The 24,065-nt window shown below is 35.7% G+C and overlaps 4 protein-coding genes and 1 pseudogene across 7 annotated transcripts; 2 read left to right on the top strand and 3 right to left on the bottom strand.

Annotated features, from left to right (window-relative positions):
- The first annotated feature begins 2,347 nt into the window (after positions 1-2,347).
- LOC105164874 (uncharacterized) lies at positions 2,348-4,018 on the top strand. The gene is made up of 2 exons (XM_020694961.2): positions 2,348-2,597; positions 3,236-4,018. Exon 2 carries the CDS (start codon positions 3,238-3,240, stop codon positions 3,955-3,957), a length of 720 nt encoding a protein of 239 aa, XP_020550620.1. The 5' UTR covers positions 2,348-2,597; positions 3,236-3,237; the 3' UTR covers positions 3,958-4,018.
- A 298-nt stretch (positions 4,019-4,316) lies between these two features.
- Positions 4,317-9,997, bottom strand: LOC105164875 (Myb/SANT-like DNA-binding domain protein). Of its 3 annotated transcripts, none has more exons than XM_011083684.3 (9): positions 9,886-9,997; positions 8,252-8,591; positions 8,032-8,182; positions 7,303-7,637; positions 7,079-7,229; positions 6,302-6,612; positions 6,080-6,230; positions 5,350-5,687; positions 4,317-5,179 (listed from the first exon to the last, which is right to left on the bottom strand). In XM_011083684.3, the coding sequence occupies exons 2-9, from the start codon at positions 8,582-8,584 to the stop codon at positions 4,661-4,663; spliced, it is 2,289 nt and encodes a 762-aa protein (XP_011081986.1). In that variant the 5' UTR covers positions 8,585-8,591; positions 9,886-9,997; the 3' UTR covers positions 4,317-4,660. The 3 variants fall into 3 exon arrangements, with proteins under 3 accessions (XP_011081986.1, XP_011081987.1, XP_020550728.1); XM_011083685.3 differs by lacking the exon at positions 9,886-9,997 and adding an exon at positions 8,982-9,877; XM_020695069.2 differs by lacking the exon at positions 9,886-9,997 and having other exon boundaries at positions 4,950-5,202; positions 8,252-9,877.
- An 867-nt stretch (positions 9,998-10,864) lies between these two features.
- On the bottom strand, positions 10,865-14,442 carry LOC105164877 (putative folate-biopterin transporter 2). The gene is made up of 5 exons (XM_011083686.3): positions 13,680-14,442; positions 12,679-12,938; positions 12,479-12,574; positions 12,234-12,404; positions 10,865-11,658 (listed from the first exon to the last, which is right to left on the bottom strand). The coding sequence occupies exons 1-5, from the start codon at positions 14,050-14,052 to the stop codon at positions 11,059-11,061; spliced, it is 1,500 nt and encodes a 499-aa protein (XP_011081988.1). The 5' UTR covers positions 14,053-14,442; the 3' UTR covers positions 10,865-11,058.
- A 1,775-nt stretch (positions 14,443-16,217) lies between these two features.
- LOC110012131 (mediator of RNA polymerase II transcription subunit 30) lies at positions 16,218-18,459 on the top strand. The gene is made up of 3 exons (XM_020694560.2): positions 16,218-16,873; positions 18,016-18,108; positions 18,321-18,459. Exons 1-3 carry the CDS (start codon positions 16,406-16,408, stop codon positions 18,417-18,419), a joined length of 660 nt encoding a protein of 219 aa, XP_020550219.1. The 5' UTR covers positions 16,218-16,405; the 3' UTR covers positions 18,420-18,459.
- An 18-nt stretch (positions 18,460-18,477) lies between these two features.
- LOC148787665 (nezukol synthase KSL3-like) lies at positions 18,478-23,623 on the bottom strand (annotated as a pseudogene). The gene is made up of 11 exons (XR_016066030.1): positions 21,955-23,623; positions 21,681-21,739; positions 21,289-21,589; positions 21,000-21,177; positions 20,703-20,896; positions 20,495-20,614; positions 20,341-20,421; positions 20,032-20,245; positions 19,821-19,930; positions 19,621-19,719; positions 18,478-19,535 (listed from the first exon to the last, which is right to left on the bottom strand). The product of XR_016066030.1 is annotated as a nezukol synthase KSL3-like (transcript).
- Between the last annotated feature and the right edge of the window lie 442 nt (positions 23,624-24,065).

Genomic DNA, 24,065 nt, shown 5'->3' with positions numbered 1-24,065 from the left:
TGAGAAGGTAATTTACCTTGGGATTCCAATTTGCTAATAGATGACGCCAATTGACTGATTTGAGACTCTAGATTCTGAATGCTCATCTGAGTTTGCTGTTGGAATTGTTGTGTATTGGTCACTAGTACTTTTATCATGTCTTCAAAAGATGGACCAGGTGTGCGATTAGGCAGAAGAGGTGGTGGGCAGTTTTGAAATTGCAAAACGTAGCTAAGACTGGGTAATCTGTCCTTCCTGGATTGTACATGTTGAAATAAGGATCATAGTCCTCCAACAACATTGACATGCTCGATGGTTTCTTCTTGAAGCATAGGGCACAAATCGGTGGGATGTGCTATAAAATTACATATTCGACAAGCCTTCATTTGTTGGAATTCTTCTTCGACAACTCTTTCAACAAGGGACAAAAGTTTATCAAAACGATCATAAATGGAAGATGCATTACCTCATTCACCGGAGGATTGTCGTATCTAGTCCCAAACTGTTGAGTATTGGCCCACATGATTGCAATTGGGTTGTGTGCTATGGTTCACTTCAAGTGTTCAATATCTCTTGTGCTAACTACGACTCCGAAGAAGTGGGTATCCTTTCAACTTGTTGCTTGGTTTCCTTTGGAAATCTCCGTCCAGTCTTCTCAATCTTGAATTGGATTCAAGTTCACCTGTATAAGAAGATTATAGTATTACACCAAGTAACAAAAAAAAAAAAAAATCAAGTAACAAGAAAAGAAATTTTCTTAAAAACGCCAATCCCCAGCAACGGCGCCAAAATTTGATGAGTGTCGAGACCACAAAAAATAATTCCTACAACACTTGTGAAAGTGAAAGTAGGGTCGATTCCACAGAGACTGACTTTAAGTTGATTTCTTTGAGGAAAAAGAAAATAATGGGGGGAGATTTGATGATAAAAAGAAATACTTAAAAACTAAATAAGCTAGAAAATAATTGAAATTACCTGACGAAAATACGAGAGAGAGATTTTCCGGTTAAGGATAGGATCATGTTTGATTCTTGAAAGTTGATCATTCATGCAAAAATAAAACTATGTATACAAATAAATCAGTTATGGTTGTTGGTACGATCTAACTACCTCACCTTTTCTTACCTTTTCGTTAGCCAAGGTACGATTGTTGGCTAGATCCCTAATTAACAGACAACCTTGGGAACGTCCACAAGATTTAATCTATTAACAACATTAAGAATTAGAAAAGCCTGATTCTAATTAACAAATTCCTACGAGGATAATTCGTTTAAACTAGATCATGCATTCCCCATAACACAATTAATTACTATGACATAATTAATCACGCTACGTTGCTACTAAGCATTAAACTAAATAAACAATTACACGGATTTATAAAGTCCATTTAGCTAAGCAAACCTTCTTGATAATGAACAACCGGCCGAATCATTCATAGATGAGACGTTTGCAATTAAAGCACAGCGAATAGTATGAATATTCATTTAACAAGTGTAAAAGGAGCAGATTAGATCTCACAACATATTACAAATCAAGCAATCACCATACCTTAACCAGAAAATGAGGAATTTAGCCAGACATGTTAATAGAAGAACACACTAAAAAGTGGAATTCCATTAACTCCGATTATAAATTAAAAATAAAAGAAAGAGGGTGAAATAAGCTAATGAAAATAAGGTATTCTATTGAATTCTAACGAACAACGAAGCCCCTTCAAATGAAAAGACCCCCTTTATTTATAATAAAAGTCTCATATGAATCTAGACGTAGATGGGGGATAAATACATAATTAACTCTAAAAAGGTAAATAAATCACAAATAACATGTTTTAAGGAATTCTTTCCAAATCTAAGCGCTTCATTCCTGTTTCTCTTGCGGAAATCACTCGTTTTCCTTCTTCACCCGAGTTGACCACTCCACTGAGCGTGGGCACGCTTAGTTAATCCTGCAGAAATTGCATTGTAATCTCCTTTTTCCTTTTTGATGCCTTCAATTCCGATTTTAACTTGATTTTTGCCATCTTTGCCTCATATCTTACCTTTTGGCTGAATATGCAATAAAATCACATGATTATGAATGTTTTGGCTTAAAAAGGAAGATTAAATCGCTATAAAATCGTGACAATTAGAGAGTTATCACTTAAATCTTTCCTTATTTATATATCATTTTAAGATGAGAAAGAATAAAAAATTAATATTAAAAAATTAAAAATTATGCATACAGCACGAGGTGCATTTATATTTACTAGTTATTACTAAACATAATAGTAACAACTTAATGGTTATAATTTGAAAATTAGAGTTTTATAATATCAGTTTATCTCAAGATGTAAAACAAATAGAACATCATTATTAAAAATAAAAATAATAACAGTTTCCAAAAATCGAATCTAATGCCCTATTCTAACTCGTTAGCGCCTTTTCTTCGTTGGGCACAAGCAAACTTGAATCAAATTTGAATTCTTTTGTGGTTTTTCTTGATCTGGGCGATAGAACAACAAAATCTTCTCTGACATGGGCTCTCGATATCAAAGTCTATTTTTGTAGATTTACTCGAAAGTCTGATCTTTTGCACACCATAGCTACAGTGAGAAGACTGTAAACTATTTGAGCACAACGGTATTTCTTTCCCCAAATTCTGTGTTTTTGTTCTTCTTCACAAACTTGTAAATAGCACGATTTGTTATTATAAAATTATATTATAGTTGATATGTTCACGTGCATACAAGAAATAAATGGAATATCTATGGAGGGTTTGCCTATGTCGACCGGAATTATTGAAATTCCCGTCATTTGTGGGATGGTGGTATTTGCTTAAAGTACTACAATTATTGCTGAAGTAGGTAAAGATTATTTCGGGAAAATATTAGTGAATCGCTGAAATAAATGCTGAAGATTGCTGCAATATTGTTGAACCTACTAATGTTTAAATAATTGCTAAATGCTATCTGCTTGATTGTTATCTCAATTCCTAAATTGTTGAATTTTGGTCCAATTGCTAAATTTTGTTTGTGTTCTATGTTTGCTACAAGCCACTACAGGTTAGAAGCTTATCAGATATCTTTTATATTTCTGGAAAAGTATTTTGTGAGAAATGTTTGAAGTTGAAGACTTTTTACAAATTTGATATTATTGTCTTACTTTTTGATGTTCTTGAAGAGTTATGTTTCTTTTTAATGATTTTCTTTTGTAGATTTTAAGAATTTAAGTGCTACAACGAGTTATTTCCTCCTGATATTAATAACCATTCTTGACAGGTATGAGTCGCTCACTTGTAAGTCCCTCCCTTAAGCGGAAACGACCGGAAACAGGTCCACCAGGTCTCATAGATGCTGAACGTGCAATCCTCGATTCGATCAAAGGTAAAAAAGATTTGGGCAATTGGGCAAGAGACATCAAACAAGAGACGAAGCTCACTGATCATGTTGTCAATAAATCACTCAAGTCATTGTTGGCCAAGAAATTGATCAAAGAGGTGGTAAACATTCAAAACAAGGGAAAGAAACATTACATGTCAGTTGAGTTTGAACCTTCTAAGGAAATAAGTGGAGGTGAATGGTACGTTGATGGGAACCTCGACAAAGAACTTATAAATATACTTAAACAGTTGTGCCTTAGGTATCTACGTGTGCAGAAGGTTGCTATTTTGGAGGGAGTCCACAATGATCTGAAGAAGAATCGAGTGGTGACATTTGAAATTTCTTGCCAACAAGTTGGAGAAATATTGAATTCGATGGTTTTAGACAATGATATCATAGAGGTGAAGAGCACTGGATTAGGAGATTATCATTCAATTCCTATTGGAACAATTTGTTATAGATTTGCGAATGGAGCAGGGGCCGGAAAGGGTCCAAGGTTAGGAGCATTTGCTACGGTCCGTTTTGGTGCTTGTCCCCGAATTAGTTTGTGCACACCTGATGGGGTTATCTCCCCTAGTACTTGTGTGTATTACACCAAATGGTTAAACATTGATTTTTGACAGCTTAGTGTGATTCTTTTTGGGAAATTTCAGTTAACAATGGCAAGTTTTCTTCAAGTTATATGTTGTTTGTTTAGATTTAATTTACTGATTCGCTGTATAGTGGTATGCTACCTATCCTTCAGAAGTTTTCTTTTGGCATAAATTCGCTGCCGTCTTTTACCAGTTAAAACAAGTAATAAGGTAAATTGGCCAAGTTGGAAACAGTCTGGTTTAGAATGTCCTTGGCCTTTGGCTGCCTGTATTCATCTTTATACACTTGACAACGTAGAAGATTTGCAGCAAGTAATGTGGTAAACAAACCACTGCCTGGAAATGTTTGTGAAAAGTAAAAATTTGTTGTTTTGGTAGGTGAAAAATGAGATACCAAATCTGAATATTAACCACTTTTTGAACAATAAGTTCACGTACAACTGCAGTGAGTAACTTCTTACATGCATAGCAAGTTATGCAGCTACCTGCTACGAAACATAGTTAATATGCAAAAACCTCAGATCAGCAGAAACTGCTAATAAAGAGGACAAAACTTTCCATGCATGCATAATTCTGCTCTACAAAGTTAGTCTGCGGCTTCAGTAAAGTTCAGAAATGCAGAAACTGCTAATAGAGAGGACAAAACTTTCCATGCATGCATAATTCTGTTCTACAAAGTTAGTCTGCGGCTTCAGCAAAGTTCAGAAATGCAGAAGGCCAAGATTGAAACTCAAGAGCGTCCAAGCTTTCTGAGCAACCACTTCTTCCTGAGAGTAGCATCCAATGCCAAAAATGTCTTTGCCTTCCTCTCATCCTCCAATAGATCACAACCTTCCAATAAAGGCTCGTCATCTATATCAGATATGGCTTGGAGTGCATCAATGGCACTCTCTATTGCAAAATACTTATTCCCTGCTTCCTTATTGACCAACTCTGTTGCCATGCTCGTGACGTTGGTATAGGTCCCTTGAGCCTTTTTCTTGCCAGTTTTTTGTGCCTTGTTACAAGATTCCAAAGATGTTGATGCTGTGCGCTTTCTCACTTGATCGTATATCTCCGTTTCCAGCAACGTAACTGGAAGATCTCCAGAGTATTTGTCAACTTTCATATCTACAGGATGTTGATCAAGTTCCATAACCATTTCAGAGCTTGCTTTTACATCAACTAAGTCAGCTGGTCCAAAAATAGCACATAACTCGCTGTAATATCTGACGACTTTATCTTTATATGAAACTGCCTCTGGATGCTCCTGCAGAAAACATTTTCTAAGTCCTTGTGACAAAAAGGACATTATTAGCAAGACGAGCAGAGTTTAAACAATGCAAACATACAATCTTCCTGTCATGTCATTCCCATGTGATTGATCGAAAGCAATTTCGGTTATGGATATGATATTTCATTTAAACAAATAACGCATACCTTAGCATATGATTCCCATGTATCACTGTCACCTACAATCGTATGCGAAGCTTCATCCCACAAGAATCCTTCTTCATTTAGGAGGTTGCTGATCTCAATATACTGTTTCATCAAGCTCAAATAACGATTTTCTAGAATATGCTGCTCATACTGCAAGCCGAATTTTTCTTTAAATGAAAGCGTCATGTGAGCCCAAGCTTGCTCACCAAACTCATTATCGATCTTATTACCATGGAGTACCTGCTCCAACATAAGATCAACAAAATATTGTTCCATAGGATACGACCAATCTGTTATGGGATCTGCACCAGCATGGGATTCTTCTCGCTTGCCGTTACCTATTGGAGGGTGAAAAAATATGTAGAGATGAAAGATCCTTTTCACGCTGAAACTGATAAAAATGCTTTAATGGATGGATCCGGTGATGAAACAGAGGTTTTGACGAAATTCACATATCCTCTTGTTTCCTTGATTTACTTGTCCTACAAAAACACTGAAAGATATTTCATTCTGTTACTAGAGCAGTTTGGAGCTGTCTAAAAGTTGACATGAATTCTCTTTTTTGCTAAATCCTTTAGAAAATACAACACCTTGGTTGAATCAGGACCAACATGGCACAAACTACATGTCACAGGCCTCGTGGCATAGTATGACATACACAATTTTTTTCTCCACCTTAACTATGAGTTCAAACAAATTTTGAACTTGTGAATCTGAAATGAACATGTACCTATTTTCATACAAAAAGTTCCAACAGCTGGATCTGTGCTGCCAACCAAACAGCTGTACGATCCATCAAACTTATCTTGTCCATATATGACGCATAATTTGTGATAACAGGGCACAGTTTTAACTCTGTATGATCGGGCATCTGGATGTGCCTGCAAATATTGTATGTGACTAAAAGAAAACAAAAGAATATTGACAAAAACCCGGTAAAAGTAGAAGTAACCTTAATATAAGCATCCCAAACATGATCTTCAGCTGTTAACATCTCTCGGCCTTCATCCCATGAAAAACCTTTATGCTGTAGAAGGATCCTAACATCATTGTATTGCTTCCTGAAATGCTTGTATCTATTCTTCAGAACTTCCCTATCATGATGAGAATTAAAGTTTGCATTAAATGACTCAACCATGTCATTCCAGGCTTGGGTGATAAATGACGGTCCAATTCGATTTCCTCCATGCACTTGATCGAGCATCAAATCAATAAAAAACCGGTCCATTGGTGGAGTCCAATATGTTCTAGAACGTTCGCTGCCTGCAAATTTATAGATCGTAGATAGAGATCAGTAATAAGAAGGTAAAACAGAGTTCAGCAAACATATAATAACAACAAAAATCAAATCCAGTTCAGACATCAGCAGAAATTCGAAGTTATTTCTTGAATCATCACCTAAGCATTGTATGCTAAGTTTTTCTCCAGTATAATTATCAGATGCAAGCCTAGAACTTCCAGATGGTTCCCTAGAAAAACCAACTCGCTGTGACATTAGTGTCATTACTTGCATATAACATTAGTATGGTTGAAATGTTGACCTACTGGCATGTGAATTTAGCTTCCAATATATTTTCTCATGATTTTTCTATCGCTCAGAATCTGGAGGTCTTAAATCACTGGACATTACAGCACCATGACGTATAATAATTCTAACCAAAAACTATGATGTACTGATAAACAACTGTCACTTTTTTTCATGATTTCAAGTAGAGAAAATTGAACAAACCGGCTTTTGCAACTACAGCTTCACTTTTAATGTCTTTGTCTTGATGGCAATCAATCTGGCTTTCCTTACTGGTCATTTCCCCAAATATCAGTGCCAGATTGTTATAGCCCGGAAAGACTTTGGCTCTATATGATCGAGCATGAGGGTGTGCCTACATTCATCATGTAAATTCCTTGAACAACAAATAGAAACAAATAACTGCATTTTGAGTAGAACTGGTATACCTTCATATAAGCATCCCAAACATTGTTATGAGCAACCACCATTTCCTGTTTCTCATCCCAGACAAAACCTTTTTGTTTGACCAATGTCATTAAATCACAATAATATTTCCACAATTTTTTGTATCTGTGTCTCAGAACTCTTTTATTATATTCAGAGCTGAATTTGGCATTAAACAATGCGAGCATTTCCGTCCAGGCTTGTTTTGTGAAAGTACTGTCAAGCTTGTTGCCTCTTTCTTGCTGTTTCAGCATCAACTCAATAAAGTACTGGTCCATGTCTGGCGTCCAATCCGTTCTCGAACTAGTTGAAGAGGCTAAATTACTATTACGTTCACCTGTCAAGACAAAGTTTACTCTTAGCTATTCAATAAGCAATCACATTTTGTTTATGAAGAAACTTCATTAGCCATAAGCTAATGACAATAATAACTTCTATCATCATTCCCTAGGCTGAGCAGTGAGATAGATTAGCTAACAGCTCTGCTTCTTTAAAAGCTAGATGAATCATCACTGGACCTCAATGAGAACAAAAATCTTATCATATCATATGGCCATAAGAGCACCCTCTATTGAGACAACACAAAGCTCTAAATTTCTTAAGCTCTTCCTAACCAATAAAGTTGATATATTAGTTTAAAACCAACTAAGCCATATCAATGATTTTAAAGTAATAAACAGTGCTTGCTATTGTGACTTTAATCAAGTTGTGCAAGATGAAAATAGACAAACCCAAATGAGCCCCTGGGTTCTCATCCTCAAAATCTACATCATGGCTCGAACGGCTGTATCTTCCATCAGCAACAGTATACCCATATATCAAGCACAAATCATCAAAATTGAGCACTGATTTGGTTCTGTAAGGTCTTGCTTCTGGATTAATCTGCATGCAAGAAAAGATCAGGAACAGTATTGGAGATCAACATAAGGTAGACACTGCAAAGTAACTCACCTTAATATATGCCTCCCATACATAGTCATCAGCCACCACCATTTGCCGAGTTTCATCCCAAGAAAAACCCTTCTGGCCAAGGAGATTTTTAACATCGTTAAATAGTTTCCACAAATTTGTATAACGGCCTTTCAGTACATCTTTGTCGTATTGAGATCCAAACTTGGCATTAAAGACAGCCAGCATATCTGTCCAGGCTTGCTTGTTAAATGTATGCCCAATTCGATTCCCTCTATGAATATGCTCTAACATGAGATCCACAAAATACCGCTCCATTGTCGGTGTCCAGTATGTTCTGGAACAATGATTGCTTGAAAGGTTTTGCCCACTCATTTTTAATCTGCAGACCAAAAATTATGTGAACCGTATATCCATAGAAAGGAAATGTGATTCAATGAAGCGAAACAACAAATGAGGCAGAAAAACTAATTAGATCAATTAACACTACAACAAACAACACAATCAAAAGAATTATCCTATTAGTGGAATGAGCCAAGAGGAACCTGTTACCGTATCCATTAATTTATCTGCCAGGGGGGATGAGAAACAAAATGGCATGATATTTAACTAGAGTGCATTTGCAAGTATAATTTCTCATTCATTAGTTAACATATGATATTTTGCCATCCAGATTCGAACTATAATTTCAAATTCACACATAAGATAATGAAGACAGCGAGTGTTAATCATAAAATTGAAACAATGAAACCGTTGTGTATGTACGAGATACCACATTTATCTCTGTCCATATTTATGCTGCTACAGTTTAAAAGGTTCCAGAATGAACTGAAACCAAAAGGAATGGTGAATTGCATAACTCTTGCAACAGTCAGAGGTGCTCTTTGGCTTCTCAGGGAAACCTCAAAAACGTTTAAAGGACCAAATTCTATGATGTGCAAGCCGGACAACATCATTCCTGAGTTCAGCACAGAAATTTTCCAAACAATATTTCCTTTTCTTGAGAATCTGTGTCATCAAACTTGATCCAAAACATTTTTTCTCCGACTGATGGAATATGATTCTGAAGACATACGATGCAGAGACCTTTTCCATGGCAACAATTCCACGTTATACAGCCCGTATCCACAACAGTAGATACATGCACTCTTTCATCTTTTAAAAATACCGACGTTAGTAGTACCCAAATTACCAACGTACTTCAAATCTCAATTCCTAAAGAAAAAGGGATAATTGCAGTACCATCTAATTCCTTCTGCATGTTCATGCCAAAATTCCACTAGAGTTCACTAATGTCTTAACCCCAATAATAAATCATAGGGAAATGTCCTAAAAAAATCAAATCTTTTCACCACGATTGAAGGCTAATGCACGAATGCACACAAAAACCGAGCTGGGTTCCGAGATTGCTCATTCATTGCCATTATTCAGAAAAGAACCAAGGTACTTCCACATGAATTCACGCTAAAAAGTATCAAAACTCAAAAGGGTTTCAAGATTTTCTTTCCCCTCATTGACTTTAAAGTAGAACTGTTAAAATTTAAGTTCTTGAAAACCAGTAATAAAATGAAAGATGAGCACATAAAAGCATAATTTTGACAGAGGGAATATATAAACAAATAAAAAAATAGTAAAATTCAAAGAGATGGATCGTGGAATGGAGGTACATTGTTTACCTGCTGTTTGGTTTGGGGCATAAAGGAGAAGAATGTCAATGGGGGAGCGATTGGTCAGGAGAGAAACCCTACTCCCGAATAAGGCTAACTTTGTCAAACACCCTTGTGTGGGTATAGACTACTACCTATTCCTTTGGGGAAAATTAATTAATTTAATTAAAAGAACTAAAACAAATATCCCAATAATTAAGGTTGAGACCTATGATGCGTATAAAATATCATTTCATTATATTAATGTATCAATAGATATTTTAAAATTTTGATATAATAATATAATTATTACTTTTATCTAAAAATATTCTTATAAAATCTTTATTCAAGTCCAATCAATGGAAAATAAAAGGAGGGTTGAGCATGGCTTCATGGGAATAAATATTTTTTAAAGTATTTTTACTTATAAAAACGATAAATATAATATATACAAATAGAGTAGATAAACATCACTATATTTTTTACCTTATTTATACTATTATAAAAGAAAATTTTGAATACCCAAATTTACTCTTTATTTCATTTATTCCCTTTAATAAAATTTGGTCAAATTAGTAATTTTAATATTTTTTTAATAATTTTATAATTTTATTTTTTTCTCTTAACTGTCGCCTATTGCACAACTCTCGCAACTTACTTTTTCACATTTATTATAATTTGTTCTTTTTACAAATTTTTTTATTCTTATCATATCACACCAATATTCTTTTTATATGCTTGTAAGAACCGCGTGCGACGATACTATAAGTACAAAATGAGAATGTTAATGACGGATCAAATTAAAATTTTATGCAATTTGGTTTTATCGATATCAATATTTTTCGCTCAAATCCTAAAAGAATGAAGTCAGATGTAAATATCGTATTTTTGAAAGGGGTGTAAGGTGTAATTTTAGAAAAAGAAATTGAGAAAAAATGTAATTTGACATTGTTTGTGAGGTCAAAGTATAATTAAACCCATATATTAGTTAGTGAATACACAATAACAATTTCAAGGGAATAAGCAATATATATTCCTTTAAATTTGAATGGTGTCCAACAAAATTGAAGTGTGTGTTTCAAAATGTATAACCAAATGAAAGAATAAAATGGCCTAACATGATATGATCATTCTCTTCTTAGATCTGTAGCTTAGGTTTCACCAACTTCAGTACTCTTATGAGGTTGAAAATATACAACAAATCTATCTACCGTCCATGCTCTCGACCAGCGCAACGAGCTCCACATTGTCAGGAGCTCGAGTTTCAGCAACCTCCTTTGAATTCAAAACTTCGTCCGGAAGAATAGAAGCATTCGGATCTGTTCTCGGAACCAAAAATAGCAGAAAAAGTGGGCTGATCCGCAGGACGTTCCGTATCAAAATGGCGAGCCAGAAATTACCAAATTCTGTCCTTGTAACGTTCAGAATATGAAGTAACAAGCCTCCTAACCATGATGAAGTGAGAAGTCCTGCGTTATCAATCGACATGAGCAAGGCAAAGAAGGTGCCTTCAATGCCAGGTGGGCAGAGCTTTGAGCTTAGGACAAGAAGTGGCATCCATTTCAGCCGGCCGATCATTTGGGACACACTTGCATCGATCACCACAAAGAAATAATCAGGTATCATGAGGTTTAAGTTCCAGCGGAGCACAAGCACCAAATCGAGCATTCCAGAGAGACATGATAGTATCTGAGCCCAGAAGAGTAGATCGCGGAAGGGGTAGTCCTTTAAGCCGTATTGATATAATATCGCCCCAAGAAGAGAGCCGATGGAGCCAATTGCCATGACATAACCTATTATTTCCTGCATTAACAACATGGATTATGACAATTAGTCGTAGCATCTCGAGAAGGTATTATGACGTTTTGTCCACAAACCGATACAAATTTTGCAACTTACCATAAGCCCTTTTGATATTTATACATCACTAATATTGTACGAATGAAGAAATTGGCGAGGGAGCAAAGTTTATATAAATTTACTTCTCACACAGACACAACAAAAGAAGTTGCGTATTTTTTCTGCATTTATAGGTCAAGCATAATCAAAAAGCTGAAACATAATATTTTTGAATATGCACAAACATGAACACTTGTAAAGGCAGAACATGATTTTCAATTCCTCTCCCAGAAGGCTCAATCATCGATTAACAACCTGATCCAAATGATTTCATGTTAATGATTAAACAAACAACAGCAAATCATATAGACAACAGTTAACAGCCAACACGACAGTGGAATAAAATGGCTTAATTCCCTTCTTTACTTTGTTTTGCAGTTCATCACACAGTTTGTTGTTCTTACAAAGTAATGGAAATATCATGGATCACTTGGTTCTAAGTAATGCGAAGATCAGCTGAGAATTCAGACCAGATTTACCTTAGAAAACGATGGACCAGCCTCTGAATCTGTGGCCCAGTAGAACATCCCCTCAGAGATGTTTAGACTCAACGAAAAGGACAAATACATATACAAACACGGCCTCCACACATCTGGGCATTTCAATGTCTTCCACATAGCTTTACCGGCATTTAGAAAGCTCTGGTTGATCTGAAACCGGAAACTGAAATTAGAATTTCAGTTTGTTCTTATAATCCGGAATATGCAATAGGAAGGTGCGATACCTGTTCATAAGCAAAGCTGGATGTCCGAGGTTCCTTGAGCAAAATACCAACTATGAAGACGAGCCCAGCTGGTATTGTCAACAAGCCATAGACCCCCTTATTCATAGAGAAGTATAAAAAGTGTAAAACAATTGCATTTTCAGAAGCTTGTAATTTCTAAAATGAAGAGGATTTTATCGAAAACAATGGAAAGAACTAACCTGGGGACCTATTAAGTGAACAAAGATACCGCTGAAAGAAAATCCCACAAGCGCGCCTATTGAAGAGCTCAATGCGCATAAGCTTTGCATGTCAGCTGCTAGGGAAGGATGACTGCCGCTTTTCTGTGCCACACAAGCATCAACAGTTACATCTGCAATGGCAACACTGGCACTCCCGGCTGTCAATGCAAGTAATGCTAATACTATATGTAGCTCCTTGTGCAATGATAAGAAAAGCATAGCTATGACTCCAAGGGAACCTGGAAAATAAAATTTACCACAGCAAAATGGAATACTCGTGAGTTATTTCCACAACCATTATAATGTGCAACTGTGAAACAATCATTTACAAAAGAAACCATGTATAATGGCAGTCAATTATAAGGCACTTTCAGAGGGATAAAATCTAAAATTTCTGGAGGACAATGAAAGGGAAGATTAATACTTTGTTTTTCCAAGAAATCTCCGTCAGTAGTATTTCCTAACGACTGCACAGAGAATTCTATTTCTTTCCGTTGCTTGATGCATTGCTGACTGAAAAATGTGCAATAATTCAGAATTTTCAACAGTTTGTTTTAGTTGTTAATTCAGTTGAATCTATGACCTGCACATCACTTACATCATTACATAAGATGAAGATGGACATTTTCAGCTCTACCAAGTTAATTTATGGGTTGCCAAGTTCATAATTTCAGCTGACAAAGTGTCCAAAAGAACATTCTGATTAGCATTCTCCCCATTTTAAGAGACATTATGAGTAAGGATTACAGGATCATACAAGATAGGAAATTTAGATGGCATCAAGAGGAATCTGTTTTACTACATCAATCACTAACTAAACTTTACTACCTAAATTACAAATTACCATAAATAAGCAACCTAGTACCAGAAACATACCTAAGTGCACAAGTGTAAGATTATTAAAGGCAATAAAGAACAACTAAAGTAGCACAATGAAACCTCAATTATACAACTAAACTAAAGCTATTAGACATTTTTACCAGCAAAAACAAAATAAGGTCTCCGTTGATACCCCGAAATCGGAACAACATCGGTGAGAAGACCCCAGAGTGGTTTCACAATCCAAGGAATTGAAGTGATTCCAGAGTAAACCTGAGCCTCAGAAGGCTGCACTTTCTGCACATCCTTCATGTAATACTCTGTGCCAACCCTTGCAAGAGCTCCCCCAAGTCCTTGGCTCATACCGTACACGATTATTACCCCAAATACAAAGCTCCAATGCAATTCCTTTGCAAGCATTTTAAACCAATAAACTGGAGCACAACAAGAGCTCCGGATCCCGTTCTTGGGCTGCTGCTCATTCTCTTGCACTTCATCGCTATGAGTTGGGAGTCTCTCCTCCTCCCCCATCATTTACCCTTCCAAGAAACCAATAACTATAAGCGCCCAGCTGAAAAATCTGCAGCTTCTGACCAGATTTATGAAGGGACAGAGAGAAGTCAACTTTAAGACAGATGTAGATCTTGATTTCTCTCAAACCAATACAAGATCAAAACGGGTCTCAATCTCAAGCAGGTTCTTGGTTTCTGGTGGAAAACTGTTGAATTCAAGTCTCAACAATCTTGCTCAAAGCCGATGTTCCTCCAAGTTGTCCGAGAAAAATAGGAACTTTTGAGTCTGATGACTATGTTTCGGCCAAATGCTCATTGGTCAGAAGGTGTTAGTTCAAGATTTTCTCTTTTTTCTCCATCCCCCACCATGTGTAGAATAATGTCAAAATTATATAAACTAGGAGGGGAACTTCCAAGGCAGCAGCTAGCTAGATGACTTTTATTGAATGGTACGAAATTAAATGGTTTATTTAATCAGCTTTTCCACTAATTTGGATAGGAATATGAAGTAATCTTATGCTACTACCATATAATAATCAAGATTATTTAATTACTGGTTTATTCAAGAAAATCAAAGATTAGCCATAATGATTTATGATCCTAACATTTAAATCCAAGAAAAGGGCTAAAGAGATAACTTAGGATGCAAGAACAGGTCCCTTTTTACAGTACACATTTCCCTTTCCGAGTTTCCCTTGTTTGTAGTAAAACATATTCTTGATCATAATTTTTTTAATTTTTTTTTTGTTTATAACAAATAAAAAAGAGACACTTTATAGACCCATAAGAGAGAATTGTGCCAGGTGGATCCGTGAAAATCTCTATAGCTGACTTGCTATTATCAACATTCAAAAACTAATTATATGTGTGAATCAATACACAAGTCAAGACATACGTTTAATTGCATTACATACCTTAGCAATAATTTGAACTCAACACCGTGAGTGTGGCAATCTTTAAACTTTGACGATTAGGACATAAGAACCAGTTATATTCTTTTTTTATTAGTAATAGAGGTGGTTGCACCTACGTTATTTGTAAATATCAAATTTGGTATAGTTGTCATAAGATACAGATACAACAAATTGCAGATATTTTGATATTTTAATTGATTAAAGTAGGATGGTCTTTTTTCTTCTTTTTAATTGAATAAACAAGAAGACGTGTCCCTTTGTTTATTTTGTTTATTCGGGGAAATAACAAGAAGACAGACTTTTTGTTATTGTTCGCACAAACATGTGAAATCAATGTATAAATCATGGCACCCATGTCTGAATGAGCCTACTTATAATGGAGTAAAATTTATTTTAATTTTTAATTTTTGATTTAATTTTAAAATATTTTTTATTTTTTAACTCATTGTAAATTATCTCTTTGGTGGGTAATTTTTCTCATATTATTCTTATAGTAACTCTTTTTTTTTTACAAAAAAAATTACTTTAGTCTCTCAATTTTTATTTTTAATTGTAATTTGATACACCCCTCATAAAATTTAAAAATATAACTGTTGTAATTGAAAAATTTTACCATATGATAATTATTTAGATAATAACCTAAGCAATGCCACATAATTAAAATTATTCTGAATTTAATAAACTTCTTGAAATTTTTGAATAAAAAATCTATTAAAATTATAACATAAATAAGAAAATGAATATAGCAATTAAAATCTTGAAGAATGGGGCATAAAACCCCTTACAATAGAGTGCCTAATCGAAGTAAATGTTTAAAACATAATTATATAGATAGACCTACTCGAGTGAGATGACATAGATTTTTTTATTTTTAAATAGCATATAGCTTTTGAATTTTTTTGATTCATAAAGTTATCCTCACACTCTTTTATCTATATATATACATAAATAATCTCAAAACCATTTTTATTTAAAATAATTGTAATTTTTTATTTAAATTTTTTTTATCTCCCACTTATTTATTCAAATTATTTTTTATTTGAAAAGTGCAAGAAGTTCATTACATTTACAAAAATTATGTTTATATATATATTATTGGTCAAGTTATTATTTAAATAATTATCCAACTGTAAATACTTTTAATTAAAAATGCTTATAATTTCTAAAATTTATGTGCAAAAAAACAAATTGCAATTGGAAATAAAAGACGGGGAATTAAAATATACTTTTGTAAAAAAATAAAATAAAAATTATAGAAGTAAATTTATAAAAGCAGAATAAATTAAATCCTGTGGCAAAATGCGGGTCTAATTCATGCAGAAGAAGGGGTTAGTCTATGATTGATGGGCCTAAGTAGCGAAAAATCAGGAGAGTCAGTTTTGATCTTATTGTTTCGAAAAAGGTAACAATGGCGACGGTCTAATATTTCCTCAGGCCAGCGGTTTCCTGGACGAACCAGTGATGGAAGACAAGCCCGCAACGCTGAGTTCCTCACCCACGTCCAGTAATTACACCACCAAAACCACACAAGAACTGGCCATTGATGGTCAAAAGCACCTGCAGGAAACAATCCAGGCTGCTTTATTGATCCTTTCCGCCATGAACGATGAGCTCTGCTATCCCAACCTCTGGTCCACCACCTCATCCACCGTGGCCGCCTCTTCCGCTCCTCCTAATACCGCCGCAACCACGAGTAATGCCGGTGGTGGGTCCACTAGTATGACCATAGGCCACCACTCTAATGTCGACGTATTATCAGACTCCTCTTCTGCGTCTTCATCTGCGTCGGCTGCTGCTTCGCAGTCTCATCCTCAACATCATAATAGCTTTGATATCGGCGCTGGGGCTCTCGACGAGGCTAGACTTCAGTACAAGTCCTCTGTTGCTGCTCTAAGGTCTGTGCTAATCACGATCTCCAATGCTAAGAAGGTATATTTCGCACTTAATTCTCAGAAAGTTCTTGCTTTCGTGTAATATCGTGTTTGTTATACGTCCTGTGTGTTGTTGTCTGATATGGAATTATGGGCTTCGCTAATTCTATCTTCTGTGGCTTCAGTGTGTTTTATTTGGTTCTTTTTCTTGGAATTGAATGATGACTGCTGGTGGGAAGGATATAGACTCATCTAAACAAGAGTATAAATCAAAGAGTTGGCCTTTCCTTGAATAAAAAGTGAAGTACTATGTTTAAGTAACACGCTGCATTTTAAGTTGGAGCTGCTATACATATATGTGGGAAATTTAGCATGTAATCGAACCATTTCAAACATTCATGCCAAACTTGTCGTGGGAACTCATAACAGATTGCTCTGGTGGTCAATAATTGATCTTTGCTTGAATTCGAAGCATCTCATGTGAAGAAAGAGAATGAGTTAATCTTATCATTTGACTCATTGCCTTTCAATGTCTCCCCTGTGTGCCAAGAATGATTTGGACCCTTATTCTATCATTTCCATCTTGTTGCTTTTGGTGTCAATTATTGAGGTTTATCTGATATGTCTGTTACATATGCTGCTGCAGAAGTCTAAACCTCTAACCTCGTTTTATCAAATGTTGACTGCTGTTATGTCTGATTGATTGCCAATTTCGTGATGCTTGGAGATAAACAGATTGATTTCTTGTCTAATTCTCTGATGTTATGATTTATACTCTAGAGCTCCAGTAGTCTCACGTATCTGTCCAAAATAGTGGTTCTGTCAGCAGCTGCTGTTTATTGCTATATGCTTGCAGAAAAGTGCTTGCAGGCATTCGGCATCTTACTTTGCCACACTTGGAAATTCCTGACCAAAATTTTTCTTGGTGTGTGAGTTTATGATATCTTCCTCGCATTTTGATCAGTAAGGACAAAGGAATATTTCAAGTCAGTAAATTTCTTTTCTTTATTTCTCCTGCAAAACTCTGACATCTGGTTTAGACTCCACTTCATGGACTCAACTGTGGCATTATTTTCTTACTGCTTCTATATGGTTGAAGAAAAGATAGAACCTTTTGTAGTTCATGCATGCAAGACTCAATTTGGATCAATCTATTTTTACTTGAGTTATTATAAATGATCATTTTTGTAAGTAAAATAGGGCAAAGTACACGAAGCAGTTCCAACAAGTAACTCACCAGCAGATCAAACGGAGATAGAGAAGCTTGAAGAGCAGGCCTCTGCCTTAAGAAAGGTATCAGTACTATTACTTGTGAAATTTACGGGAGGATGGGAGGTTGGTCTAGGTACTATTAAAGTGGCATAAGACCCAATGGAGACAAGCAAGGACGTCTGTTCTTATTAATTTGTCATATCATGATTCTTCTATTTTCTGTAGTATGTGCACTAAAGCGATTTTCATCTTCCATAAGCATTTACTAATATCCATTTTTGTTTAAACTTTAGGAACTTGCAGAAAAGAATAAATATCTCAGGCGTCTGATAGATCAGCTCCGTTGTCTTTTAATTGATATACATACATGGCAAAGCCCTTGTTTAGTATGAGAGTATCAATTCAAAATCAGGCTTTCTGATTTTATCATGGAAATGAAAGCACAAGGTATGCAACGCAGACTAAACCTTGTTCCTTTTCTGAAGCAAGCCTGATTATTGAGCATCCTTTGCCCATTGTGTAGGAGACAGTGGAGTGAAATATTTGAAGACTGAAGCATCTAATGACATCCAACATTAGTGTTACACAAGTGAACTCTGAATTGATACTGAAGTAGCAGCATAAGTCTTTGTTGTCACCTGATTATCATCTTGTTGATTGGTCGTGTCATGTATGAATTCAGTGCTTCTGTAAACCAAATCTGTCTTTTTTTGTTTGGATTTCTCTCATCTCATTCTGATCAGTGCTCACTTATAGTTGAATCCAGCAGGCAGCAGCTCATAGAAGGTTAATAGTTTTTCGGTTTTCTTGTAAAGTAAATTACATTGGAGAAAGCTGAAAATCTTGAATCAACATGCTCTTCTACAAGAACTTTTAACATATCTCTGGTCTAGCTGGTTGCAAGAGCAGGAAGTTCTGGGGTTTATAAATCAATGATTTCATATCCTCCATCATTTCTTGTGGAGAAGTGAATTCATCCCGACTTTGAGTATAAATAGTAAGCAATCTTGCTTGTCTTCCAAAAGACATCGTTGCACTCTCGGGGAACAATGCTTCCATTTGTTTGATAAACCATCTGGAGCAGTTTTCTCCTGTTAAATTCCACAATCTTTTTAATCTCCCAAATAGCATCCTCTTCTGGAGTTTCAACTTCTTCAGAGAGGTTAGTCTTTGCTGGCTGCATATTCCAGCTATATATATGTAGTCCGAGAATATTGTGTGGGAATTCTTGTACTGTTCATCCCTTCAGATAGTTTTATCATCAATGTAAACTGAAAGAAGAAAAGGAAAACATACTCGCGTACTAATTCGATAATACGGAGAGCTTCTTCTCTAGATCCATAAAGATTCAAATAATCATCCAAGCAAGTTACAAGAACAATAACTTGAGCAAAGGGCATACGAGCAGTAGATAATCCAGGATCGACAATAACCGCAGCTGACAGAAAATAAGAAACTAGTAATGCGTTCCTTACTTGATTTAATCCAACCTGCATTCAGCGTACCACCTTTTCTATATTGGCAGGTAAATATGTTAGTTTCCTACTGTAATAAAACTTCATTTGCTCATGATCTATCATGGTGATATTATACCTCGCAATTTGCTGAAGTTCTTTTTGGTATTGATCTTGGGAAATACTGAAATCTTGCACAGAGAATTGGATAAAATCTTCATTATGAATTGTGGGGCACCTAAACACAAAAAGCCACATGGAGTAAAGATCATTGCAACAGCGATGTATGATTGACGCTAACGTTATCTAGATATTGCAATCATAAATTGGTATGTTTACATATATGCTGCTTTCAGAATTTGAACATTTTGAACGTCATATAGTTCAATGCTTCGTCTGTTTCCAACTCCATCTAGCGTACCATGAAAATTCTTCAAGTCATATGCCACCTTATAATTTCCAGAGGTAAAGTTATGCAAGTTACTCAGAAGAGCTGACACAATCATAAATCTTACCTATTCCGGTATGCTAATTAATTCTTATCCGTCACCTGTTTATGCAATCGCTTGTCCAGAATACTTCCGCTAGCAGCTGCTGCTTCAGAAAAGCACTAGTCCAAGCATGAAATTTTTTAAGAATGGCTTCTTCTTTGTATATCCTCATCTGTGAGGCTCTGAAGAGCTTAAGAACTGTGGTTACACCACTGTATTGTATGCCAACCATATTGAAGAAATGTTCTCTGTCAATAAATTATGCCAATTCATCTAAATCATGACGAGAAAGAAAAAATAATTAACTTGATTTCTCAAAGTATATCCATAAATCTGTAATGTCTCAAATTTTTCAATGGATGAAAAACCTGAAGAAACATTGTATCCTTTTGTTCGTAAAAGTCTAAATGCCATGGCCCGAGATCTCTTCTTCTTTCCCCTGCCAACACCTGTTAGTCAGAAACAGATTGTATGAGCAAGTAGCGCATTACAAATGTAAAACATACACGGTTTCAAACTCACCTGTACATTTCATCAAGAATACAGCCAATCTCATGTCCAAAATACCTACTTACTCCCACCTTTCCAGAGTGTCAACCACGCAGAGATGAGTGTATATAGCCATAGGATACATAGTGGGGACTAACAAAGAACAATCAATATAAACTTTATGAGTGAAGGTACATGTAATCAAAATTGCAGAACCAGGTATAAGATTTCCATGAAGTACCCCATCTGTCAAAAACTTTGAGAACCGAGATCAAATATTGAAAGCATTTATCATCATGCCAGTGAATCAAAGCAGCTGCAGTAGTAGCCGGTGAATTAAACAATGATCCGTTACTTGTTTGACGTGTCAATATCTCCTTCCAATGGCATGAATTTCCAAGTCCTTCAGCAACATATTCTAGGTTTTGGTTTAATCTGATAAGATCATTGCAGCAAACACTTGGATTAAAACTAAGTTACGTTTTCTTAGCACAGAAGAAGATTATGTGGAAGAGCAAAAAGCTACAAATTAACGAACCTAATTTCTGAATCTCGAAGGTGAAGTAATGAATCAACTAAAGTTGAGCTTAAGGGCAGAGTTAAATCTAGTTCCTTAGCATAGTTAATCATAGCAGGAAAGATAACACTGAATCCAACGGGAGAAAACTGATCTTTGCTACTAGCAGCCCAACCATTAGACCTGAGGAAGTCCAATCCTAGAAACAATATGACAAACAGGTCATTTAATATAGTAATCCGGAAAAAAATCTGTAAAGAAAATTTCACTATGTTTTTCTTGTAAGAGAGTGAAAGAGCATCCCGTTTACCCCTTTGGACCAGTTGCTGGCCTTCATTCCATTTGCGGAGAGCAAGCACGCACGCCAATGTGCATGAAAGGGAATCCTTCACCAGCAATGGATGCCCCGGATACTGCAAACCCCATGACCCGTCCGGATTCTGATTTTCCATTATCCAATCCAAACACTGCGGAAAACAGGGCTGCTTACCGCCGGAATATCCCCTGGCCGGCACCATCGCCACCCACGCCGTGTCATATGCCGACGGTGATATCTCCACCTTCCCATGGTTTAACCTCTCTCTAATTTTTTCCATGAAGTTTCCATCGGTCTGCAACTTACAATCCAAATGAGGAGCAGGTTCTTGCTCTGAGTCTGAGAGTAGTACATAAACGCCGAGACAGGTTGGCAGGGAGGCTTACCGCTGAAACATTGAGGTTGCGTTTGGCAACGATGACTGATCTGCCCAAGAATCCATGTCCTGGAAAAATTTAGCAACCAATTGATGCAGAATCCGGGAAGGCAGATTTTGAAATGTAGTCCAAAAACATTGACACCCAAACAACAAAAATATTGAAATTTAGTCCGAAAATATTGATTTTTTTACTAAAATTTTCATATACATACATATATATATATAGACGTAATCTTGAAATAGAATATGTTGAAAGAGACAAACACTCATGCAGTCCGTACCAGAGGTTTTTTCGCAGCTCTGGATACTGTGGCTTGACAGAGGAATAACCCTGAGTGTATATCCTCCTGACATTTTGCTCTTGCGGATCAAACACTGGAGTCTAAGAAGGGAGTGGGAGCGTGAAGCAGTATATATGGAGATTGCTGAAAATTTAGCAAATTTGATTCTTGGACACATAAGCCCTCTTCGTTACTAACAAGTTTATGAAGATTCGCAGTTAAATTTTTCAAGGAACAGATGTGTCAATTCGGACAATTTCGTAATGGCATCAGCATCATCAGGCACCTGCTCAAGTTGTGGAGAAAATAAATAAATGTACCATCGTGGTACGGACTCCGACATGTTGTTTTCTTTCTCCTGTTTCTTCAGGAGAGAATGGAGTTCCGTCCTTTTACCATATTTTCTTTCGTGTTATTTTACTTCATGCAACAGATTTGATTTTGATCAGAGTTTTTGGACTGATTTAAAATTCTAGTTACAGTTTACTTTTATCTTAATATGTATTTGATTGTTTCATATTTATATGCAGTCGTAGTTAATTAGTATTCATCACATTTTTCATTTTTAATTATAATAACAACTTGTTGAGGCTGCTTTCCAAAGCGCTTGAAGCATTCATTACTTGTAGGGAAATAAATTAGTTTAAGGTAAATAAAAAATAATTAGTCATTTGTTTATCATAAAAAGGAACTGCTAACTCAAATTGTGTTTGATAACACTTGAATCAATTATATGACAAATATAATACTCTTATTATGTAATTGATGTATATCTCGATAAAAGTGATCAATCATAAATGCAAATATATCACACTTGTTATATAATTAATTTGATTCGACTAAACTACTAAATCTGATTCGAATAAGATTTTGCCAATAAATAGATAGACTACATCCGATTTGTGCAACACAAAGCATCTACTTGAAGAAATTCGTTCAAGCTAAAACTCAAACCCGTACATAGTTCTTTTTCCTTTTGTTGTCTAGTTACTTACTATTTACCCTGGATGTCTTTCGAATAAGATTTTTCCAATAAATAGACTACGTCCGACTTGTGCAACTCAAAGCATCTACTTGAAGAGATTCGTTCAAGCTAAAACTCAAACCCATACGTAGTGCTTCTTTCTTTTGACATCCAGTTACGTACTGTTTATACTGGATGTCTTTTGAATAAGATTTTGCCAATAAATAAATAGACTACTTCCGATTTGTGCAACTCAAAGCATCTACTTGAAAAGATTCGTTCAAGCTAAAAGTCAAACCCGTGCGTAGTGCTTTTTTCTTTTGTCGTCCAGTGACGTACTTTTACGCTTGATGTCCTTCGAATAAGATTTTTCCAATAAATAAAATAGACTACGTCCGACTTGTGCATGTAGCACCCCCTACTCACTACATTTAATTATCACTATTTCATCCTTTCCTTAATTAAAACTCATTCTATAAGTAATTCATTTTCAAATAAACTCTAATTTATCAATACTATATATATATGTATATATATATCACAAAAGATAATAGATACCACCAAAAGTTTATATTTATCCTCTCTAGATGTCCTCATATACATAATCTCAAGGAAAGTAGTACCACAATTTTAAACACACCCGACAAAAGACTAGAATATTTAACAACCAAATAGCCAAAACTCCAGTTTCAGATGTCACGGCTGACCCACCTAATAAGAACGACGACACAACTCAAAGTCCAAAGTCGCTAGTTAGTGTGACCTATTCCCTGAAAAGTACGTGGCAAAGATGAGCTGCCTACTCAATAAGTATGGCTAATTAGTCTATATATGTATATATATATATATACACAGGCAACTATTCACGTACAAGCAGTCACATCGACTAATAGTCATTCGTCATACAGCAACATCATATATAAGCAGTAATACATACCCCACAACTGTAAACAACACACGGGATAATATTTGACGTTATCGTTTATTAACTAAGGGCCCTACTTACTCTAGTTGGAGTACATCAGTCAATGATTTCGCAGGCCATCATAATCTCATGTCATAGCATATACAACGCAGAATACCCGTTGTATATGATATCCCCACACTCTCTACTCCAGTGTGTAGTAATATCAGTACAGAACATCAC

Source organism: Sesamum indicum, linkage group LG6 (genome assembly GCF_026168435.1).
Source record: "Sesamum indicum cultivar Baizhima isolate 11 linkage group LG6, ASM2616843v1, whole genome shotgun sequence".
NCBI lineage: Eukaryota > Viridiplantae > Streptophyta > Magnoliopsida > Lamiales > Pedaliaceae > Sesamum > Sesamum indicum.
Note: the sequence above shows the minus strand (reverse complement) of the source record. Positions and strands in the feature narration are given on the sequence as shown.

Excerpts from the sequence above, each read along its gene's own strand:
- LOC105164874 (XM_020694961.2), top strand. The coding sequence starts at position 3,238 with ATGAGTCGCTCACTTGTAAGTCCCTCCCTTAAGCGGAAACGACCGGAA.
- LOC105164875 (XM_011083684.3), bottom strand. The coding sequence starts at position 8,584 with ATGAGTGGGCAAAACCTTTCAAGCAATCATTGTTCCAGAACATACTGG. Across the intron at positions 7,230-7,302 it reads TTTGGGATGCTTATATGAAG|GCACACCCTCATGCTCGATC; the intron begins GTATACCAGTTC and ends TGATGAATGTAG. Across the intron at positions 5,180-5,349 it reads CATGGGAATCATATGCTAAG|GAGCATCCAGAGGCAGTTTC; the intron begins GTATGCGTTATT and ends TGTTTTCTGCAG.
- LOC105164877 (XM_011083686.3), bottom strand. The coding sequence starts at position 14,052 with ATGATGGGGGAGGAGGAGAGACTCCCAACTCATAGCGATGAAGTGCAA. Across the intron at positions 12,575-12,678 it reads TTCACTTAATAGGTCCCCAG|GGGGTCTATGGCTTGTTGAC; the intron begins GTTAGTTCTTTC and ends TCTATGAATAAG. Across the intron at positions 12,405-12,478 it reads CCAGCTTTGCTTATGAACAG|ATCAACCAGAGCTTTCTAAA; the intron begins GTATCGCACCTT and ends TTCCGGTTTCAG.
- LOC110012131 (XM_020694560.2), top strand. The coding sequence starts at position 16,406 with ATGGAAGACAAGCCCGCAACGCTGAGTTCCTCACCCACGTCCAGTAAT. Across the intron at positions 16,874-18,015 it reads CGATCTCCAATGCTAAGAAG|GGCAAAGTACACGAAGCAGT; the intron begins GTATATTTCGCA and ends TAAGTAAAATAG. Across the intron at positions 18,109-18,320 it reads AGGCCTCTGCCTTAAGAAAG|GAACTTGCAGAAAAGAATAA; the intron begins GTATCAGTACTA and ends TTTAAACTTTAG.